We start from the raw sequence: 8,692 nt of genomic DNA, 5'->3' as shown, positions 1-8,692 counted from the left end.
CCTTGAGAATCGAGGAGGAGAGCACTTGGTAGAAATTCGTTTTTATTTAAATTTGCAGCACAGCGATAATTAGCTTGGTCTGCATTTGATACAAGAAAACAAACATACATAAATACATACATACATATGCATAAATGCACACCCACACCTGCATACACAAACACCCACACCTACATACTTGAACCCACATACATACACACAAACACATATACAAACATTTCACACAATCGAGATCATTTCTTAAAATGTCAAATGGAATAAAGGAAAACACGCAAGCAATTTCATTTTCTATTGAGTTATTTAGTGTATTGTAACTGGGTGGGGGGAATTGTAGGTGTATATTGTGTACGTAATTGTTACATAGTTTATTGAGCCTCAGATTGAGATTACAGGTACATTTATAATTCCAATTGTCCGGAAGCACTAGCTCTTAAAACTATAAATGCATGAACAATCAAAACCTAACCTCAATGATGGTTGTTTGTTTGTTTGGTTTTTTTTTATGTTGTATGGTTTATATATGTAAATGTACGTATGTTATTCAGTTCCGATATGGTCCAGGTGCAGTACAAGTTTGTCCGGTTAGTGGCATTTTTTTTTTGATGCCTCCCCATCTAGCAGGTGCAGGCAGGACAAACGGGCTTGTCCCCCTCGATGGTGAAGGTCTGTGATGTGATCGGATTTTCGCAGCGATTGCAACGGAAGCAATCACGATGCCATTTAGCGTTCATGGCAACGATGGCACTATCTGTGATGGGCTTCTCGCATTTGGCACAGCGTACGGCAAACATATCCTCGTAATCCTGCTTGCAATAGGCCTTGCCGTCCCGCTCATAGAAGGGGCGATTCGACAAGGGCTTCTTGCAGGCGCCATCGCACACAAAACAGCTCTCATGCCAATTTTCGCCCATAGCGCATATGGTGCGCTCCAGGATGGGCTTCTTGCAGGCGGCACAGGTGCTCGTATAGCGTTCGACAAAGCAATCGCTGCACACGGGCTCACCGTCCTGTATATTAAAGGTGGCATCCTCGATCTGTTTGTCGCAATGTCGGCACAGGAAATGCTCCGGATGCCAGGTCTTGCCCAAAGCCGTTATAACGCGCTTTGTGATCGTCTCGTTGCACTTGTGGCAAACGATATTCTTGTCCTTCTCACTCATCTTTGCGGTGGCAACTACTGCTGCTGCTGCTGCTGCTATCGAAGCTACGGTTTTCGATTGTTATCGATAACTATGGCACGCGCACAGACACACACACACACGCACGCACAGTTGCTCAAAAAAAATACACACGCGCGCGCACACACACGTACAGGAATGGGCCTACTAAATATATCGGTCAAGGAAAAACGTTCTGTTCTTTTTTTTTCGCAATTTTGACTTTTTTTTAATATATATTTATATATATATATATGAATTCGGAAAACGGAACAAAGAAAAACGTGTTAATTTTGTGAGACTCAAAAACTAAATGAGATTATATTGCTGATACGCTCAGTGCTCCGCTTGACAACAGTCTGAGAAAAATGCACAGCCTATTCGGATCGATAAAAACAATATGTTATGTGTTTTATCATAACAAGGTTGCTTTGCATATTTAAAAATGATCCTCGTTTTTCAAATATAAATATAATTTTAACATAAAATCGTAAAAACCTGGAGTTACTTTCAACAAAATGACGCAATATTTTAAATTTGCCAAAAAATGAAGGATATATTCTTATAAATATCTTAAAAAAAACATAAATATTCTTGATTTGCATTAAAACTCAAGTCATTTCTAGCCAAGTTCGGTCTACTTATACAGTTTCTCTATGCCATACGTTTTTCCAGTTTATTTATCTAAAATCGATAAATATCGATCCTCGCATCTGAGCATATTTTGAATATTAGGTTGGAAGCACTAAGTTTATCATGTAGGCTTTTGAACATCTTTTTTTAATCAGAACATTTGCTTTAAAAAAACTTTGGGTCAAATTTATGATTTCCAGCTCTTTGAAATACTTATTCGGTTCAAGGCTCAGCTTGAGGTAAAAACAAATTAAAATTGGTTGGTCCCTGAATAGATTTTCAGTTTATAGAAAAAGATAAATAAACCCATAAATTTCACAATTTTTGGTGTCATTCAAATGAATAAAATGCACAAAATGAACGCATCCTTTCGCTACGCACAACTGTGCCCTATTAGATCCTTTGAACTTGTCCCAGAAATGTGTGCATGCAATTAGAAAATGTCGCTGCAATTATCGCATGCATTACATATTTAACATGAAATGCTTTTAATAAAATAATTTAATCATAATTATGCAACTGGTATCCCCGAGACCTGCTCCAGCTGGAGCTGCAACTGGAGCTGGTGGACCGCGCACGCACTCCCGGCATACGCAGACAGACGCCAAAGTGCGCTGCCTGACACAAATTCCCTTTCAACTTGCATAACAAGCTCTCCAGCGGGCCGTCCAAATGGCAAACCAGTAGTCCCCCTCCAATCCTCCCCTTGACAATTTGAAATTCCTTGCAGCTGGAAATGAAATGGTGACATGTTCGCGCTGGCGTTATGAGTGCCAGGCCAAAAACAATGCCCGCCCGGCTACGTGGCGTCCAAGCAGTCAAAGCAACAACAACAACAACAAGAAAAGATGTGGCACATTCCGGCGGGTGGAGGCGTTCGCTGGATTCGCAACTTGGACTGCCTCTCTGCCTGTCCCCTCCTTTCAGCCCCGCTTGGACCACGCACATGTGCCGCTTGTTAATTGCTGTGCCAAGTATTTTGCTTTAATTAAATTTCCTTTTTCTTTTTTTTTTTATGAACATTTTTTATTAATTGCTCAAATTTAGATGTTCCCATTTTGCTGTGGGAGCTTTTGCTACCCCTAAAAGCCGTGGGCACGAAAATTGCTGTGGTGGTTATTTTCCCATTTCCTGTTGCTCAGAAGCCAATTTATTAATGTTTCGAGCTATGACTAATTTTTGGCTGCTTGCATTTCGGAAGCTGCTGGCCATAAATTATTGAGGAATATATTATAAAGAAATAAATATATATATATATATGCGAGCAATGACGATACTCTTTAAGGCACAGCTGTGTTGAAAATCTATGAGAACAGGAGGACGCAGTTGCAAAGCTCAGCCGACTGACTTGGTTGAGAACTATTGTAGCCAATTTTAACATAAATTTCCGCCAGTCTTAAAGGACTAATTATTATAGGGATTAAACCACGACAAAAAAGTCAACCATATGAAAATCGGAACATTTCACACATGACCATATGAGATATTTAAGGGTACAATTTTAAGATGAATTTCGATGAAAAATTATGTTGCCAGATTTAAATGCCAAATTATTTTAAATGCCAAACGATGGGTAAAAAACCAAACCACGTAAAAATCGGTTGAGTTTTGACCGAGTTATGAGCCTGGAAAATTTTGACCCATGTCATGTGAGATATTTAGGGGTACAATTTTAACATGAATTTCGATGAAAAATTACGTTGCCAGATTTAAATGCCAAATTGTTTTAAATGCCAAATGATGGTTAAAAAGCCAAATCACGTGAAAATCGGTTGAGTTTTGACCGAGTTATGAGGTTGGGAAATTTCGACCCATGTCATGTGAGATATTTAGGGGTACAACTTTGACATGAATTTCGATAAAAAATTACGTTGCCAGATTTAAATGCCAAATTATTTTAAATGCCAAACGATGGGTAAAAAGCCAAACCAGGTGAAAATCGGTTGAGTTTTGAGCGAGCTATGAGGATGGGAAGTTTTGACCCATGTCATGTGAGATATTTAGGGGTACAATTTTGACATGAATTTCGATGAAAAATAACGTTGCCAGATTTAAATGCCAAATTATTTTAAATGCCAAATGATGGGTAAAAAACCAAACCACGTGAAAATCGGTTGAGTTTTGACCGAGTTATGAGGCTGGACAATTTTGACCCATGTCATGTGAGATATTTAGGGGTACAATTTTGACATGAATTTCGATGAAAAATTACGTTGCCAGATTTAAATGCCAAATTATTTTAAATGCCAAACGATGGGTAAAAAACCAAACCAGGTGAAAATCGGCTGAGTTTTGACCGAGTTATGAGGCTGGGAAATTTTGACCCATGTCATGTGAGATATTTAGGGATACAATTTTAACATGAATTTCGATGAAAAATTACGTTGCCAGATTTAAATGCCAAATTGTTTTAAATGCCAAATGATGGTTAAAAAGCCAAATCCCGTGAAAATCGGTTGAGTTTTGACCGAGTTATGAGGCTGGGACGTTTTGACCCATGTCATGTGAGATATTTAGGGGTACAATTTTAACATGAATTTCGATGAAAAATTACGTTGCCAGATTTAAATGCCAAATTGTTTTAAATGCCAAATGATGGTTAAAAAGCCAAATCCCGTGAAAATCGGTTGAGTTTTGACCGAGTTATGAGGCTGGGACGTTTTGACCCATGTCATGTGAGATATTTAGGGGTACAATTTTGACATGAATTTCGATAAAAAATTACGTTGCCAGATTTAAATGCCATATTGTTTTAAATGCCAAACGATGGGTAAAAAAACAAACCACGTGAAAATCGGCTGAGTTTTGACCGAGTTATGAGGCTGGGAAGTTTTGACACATGTCATATGAGATATTTTGGGGTACAATTTTAACATGAATTTCGATGAAAAATTACGTTGCCAGATTTAAATGCCATATTGTTTTAAATGCCAAACGATGGGTAAAAAGCCAAACCAGGTGAAAATCGGTTGAGTTTTGACCGAGTAATGGGGCTGGGAAGTTTTGACCCATGTCATGTGAGATATTTAGGGGTACAATTTTGACATGAATTTCGATGAAAAATTTCGTTGGCAGATTAAAATGCCAAATTATTTTAAATGCCAAACGATGGGTAAAAAACCAAACCAGGTGAAAATCGGCTGAGTTTTGACCGAGTTATGCGGCTGGGAAATTTTGACCCATGTCATGTGAGATATTTAGAGGTACAATTTTGACATGAATTTCGATGAAAAATTACGTTGCCAGATTTAAATGCCAAATTGTTTTAAATGCCAAATGATGGTTAAAAAGCCAAATCACGTGAAAATCGGTTGAGTTTTGACCGAGTAATGGGGCTGGGAAGTTTTGACCCATGTCATGTGAGACATTTAGGGGTACAATTTTGACATGAATTTCGATGAAAAATTACGTTGCCAGATTTAAATGCCATATTGTTTTAAATGCCAAACGATGGGTAAAAAACCAAACCAGGTGAAAATCGGCTGAGTTTTGACCGAGTTATGAGGCTGGGATGTTTTGACACATGTCATGTGAGATATTTAGGGGTACAATTTTAACATGAATTTCGATGAAAAATTACGTTGCCAGATTTAAATGCCATATTGTTTTAAATGCCAAACGATGGGTAAAAAACCAAACCATGTGAAGATCGGCTGAGTTTTGACCGAGTTATGAGGCTGGGAAGTTTTGACCCATGTCATGTGAGACATTTAGGGGTAGAATTTTGACATGAATTTCGATGAAAAATTACGTTGCCAGATTTAAATGCCATATTGTTTTAAATGCCAAACGACGGGTAAAAAACCAAACCAGGTGAAAATCGGCTGAGTTTTGACCGAGTTATGAGGCTGGGAAGTTTTGACACATGTCATATGAGATATTTTGGGGTACAATTTTAACATGAATTTCGATGAAAAATTACGTTGCCAGATTTAAATGCCATATTGTTTTAAATGCCAAACGATGGGTAAAAAGCCAAACCAGGTGAAAATCGGTTGAGTTTTGACCGAGTAATGGGGCTGGGAAGTTTTGACCCATGTCATGTGAGATATTTAGGGGTACAATTTTGACATGAACTTCGATGAAAAATTTCGTTGGCAGATTAAAATGCCAAATTATTTTAAATGCCAAACGATGGGTAAAAAACCAAACCAGGTGAAAATCGGCTGAGTTTTGACCGAGTTATGCGGCTGGGAAATTTTGATCCATGTCATGTGAGATATTTAGGGGTACAATTTTAACATGAATTTCGATGAAAAATTACGTTGCCAGATTTAAATGCCATATTGTTTTAAATGCCAAACGATGGGTAAAAAACCAAACCATGTGAAGATCGGCTGAGTTTTGACCGAGTTATGAGGCTGGGAAGTTTTGACCCATGTCATGTGAGACATTTAGGGGTAGAATTTTGACATGAATTTCGATGAAAAATTACGTTGCCAGATTTAAATGCCATATTGTTTTAAATGCCAAACGATGGGTAAAAAACCAAACCACGTGAAAATCAGCTGAGTTTTGACCGAGTTATGCGGCTGGGAAATTTTGACCCATGTCATGTGAGATATTTAGGGGTAAAATTTTGACATGAATTTCGATGAAAAATTACGTTGCCAGATTTAAATGCCAAATTGTTTTAAATGCCAAATGATGGTTAAAAAGCCAAATCACGTGAAAATCGGTTGAGTTTTGACCGAGTAATGGGGCTGGGAAGTTTTGACCCATGTCATGTGAGATATTTAGGGGTACAATTTTGACATGAATTTCGATGAAAAATTACGTTGGCAGATTAAAATGCCAAATTATTTTAAATGCCAAACGATGGGTAAAAAACCAAACCAGGTGAAAATCGGCTGAGTTTTGACCGAGTTATGCGGCTGGGAAATTTTGACCCATGTCATGTGAGATATTTAGGGGTACAATTTTGACATGAATTTCGATGAAAAATTACGTTGCCAAATTTAAATGCCAAATTATTTTAAATACCAAACGATAGGTAAAAAACCAAACCAGGTGAAAATCGGCTGAGTTTTGACCGAGTTATGAGGCTGGGAAGTTTTGACCCATGTCATGTGAGACATTTAGGGGTACAATTTTGACATGAATTTCGATGAAAAATTACGTTGCCAGATTTAAATGCCATATTGTTTTAAATGCCAAACGATGGGTAAAAAACCAAACCAGGTGAAAATCGGCTGAGTTTTGACCGAGTTATGAGGCTGGGAAATTTTGACCCATGTCATGTGAGATATTTAGGGGTACAATTTTGACATGAATTTCGATGAAAAATTACGTTGCCAAATTTAAATGCCAAATTATTTTAAATACCAAACGATAGGTAAAAAACCAAACCAGGTGAAAATCGGCTGAGTTTTGACCGAGTTATGAGGCTGGGAAGTTTTGACACATGTCATATGAGATATTTTGGGGTACAATTTTAACATGAATTTCGATGAAAAATTACGTTGCCAGATTTAAATGCCATATTGTTTAAAATGCCAAACGATGGGTAAAAAGCCAAACCAGGTGAAAATCGGCTGAGTTTTGACCGAGTTATGAGGCTGGGAAGTTTAGACCCATGTCATGTGAGACATTTAGGGGTACAATTTTGACATGAATTTCGATGAAAAATTACGTTGCCAGATTTAAATGCCAAATTATTTTAAATGCCAAACGATGGGTAAAAAACCAAACCAGGTGAAAATCGGCTGAGTTTTGACCGAGTTATGAGGCTGGGAAGTTTTGACCCATGTCATGTGAGACATTTAGGGGTACAATTTTGACATGAATTTCGATGAAAAATTACGTTGCCAGATTTAAATGCCATATTGTTTTAAATGCCAAACGATGGGTAAAAAAACAAACCACGTGAAAATCGGCTGAGTTTTGACCGAGTTATGAGGCTGGGAAGTTTTGACACATATCATATGAGATATTTTGGGGTACAATTTTAACATGAATTTCGATGAAAAATTACGTTGCCAGATTTAAATGCCATATTGTTTTAAATGCCAAACGATGGGTAAAAAGCCAAACCACGTGAAAATCGGCTGAGTTTTGACCGAGTTATGAGGCTGGGAAGTTTTGACCCATGTCATGTGAGACATTTAGGGGTACAATTTTGACATGAATTTCGATGAAAAATTACGTTGCCAGATTTAAATGCCAAATTATTTTAAATGCCAAACGATGGGTAAAAAACCAAACCAGGTGAAAATCGGCTGAGTTTTGACCGAGTTATGCGGCTGGGAAATTTTGACCCATGTCATGTGAGATATTTAGGGGTACAATTTTGACATGAATTTCGATGAAAAATTACGTTGCCAAATTTAAATGCCAAATTATTTTAAATACCAAACGATAGTTAAAAAACCAAACCAGGTGAAAATCGGCTGAGTTTTGACCGAGTTATGAGGCTGGGAAATTTTGACCCATGTCATGTGAGATATTTAGGGATACAATTTTGACATGAATTTCGATAAAAAATTACGTTGCCAGATTTAAATGCCAAATTGTTTTAAATGCCAAATGATGGTTAAAAAGCCAAATCCCGTGAAAATCGGTTGAGTTTTGACCGAGTTATGAGGCTGGGACGTTTTGACCCATGTCATGTGAGATATTTAGGGGTACAATTTTGACATGAATTTCGATAAAAAATTACGTTGCCAGATTTAAATGCCATATTGTTTTAAATGCCAAACGATGGGTAAAAAACCAAACCAGGTGAAAATCGGCTGAGTTTTGACCGAGTTATGAGGCTGGGATGTTTTGACACATGTCATGTGAGATATTTAGGGGTACAATTTTAACATGAATTTCGATGAAAAATTACGTTGCCAGATTTAAATGCCATATTGTTTTAAATGCCAAACGATGGGTAAAAAACCAAACCAGGTGAAAATCGG

At 37.6% G+C, this 8,692-nt stretch overlaps 1 protein-coding gene across 1 annotated transcript; it reads right to left on the bottom strand.

Annotated features, from left to right (window-relative positions):
• Nucleotides 1-279: 279 nt before the first annotated feature.
• LOC6628029 (transforming growth factor beta-1-induced transcript 1 protein) lies at nucleotides 280-1,451 on the bottom strand. Its single transcript, XM_002052870.4, has one exon. It carries the CDS (start codon nucleotides 1,158-1,160, stop codon nucleotides 615-617), a length of 546 nt encoding a protein of 181 aa, XP_002052906.1. The 5' UTR covers nucleotides 1,161-1,451; the 3' UTR covers nucleotides 280-614.
• Nucleotides 1,452-8,692: the final 7,241 nt, after the last annotated feature.

Source organism: Drosophila virilis, chromosome 4, assembly GCF_030788295.1.
Source record: "Drosophila virilis strain 15010-1051.87 chromosome 4, Dvir_AGI_RSII-ME, whole genome shotgun sequence".
NCBI classification, from domain to species: Eukaryota; Metazoa; Arthropoda; class Insecta; order Diptera; family Drosophilidae; genus Drosophila; species Drosophila virilis.
Note: the sequence above shows the minus strand (reverse complement) of the source record. Positions and strands in the feature narration are given on the sequence as shown.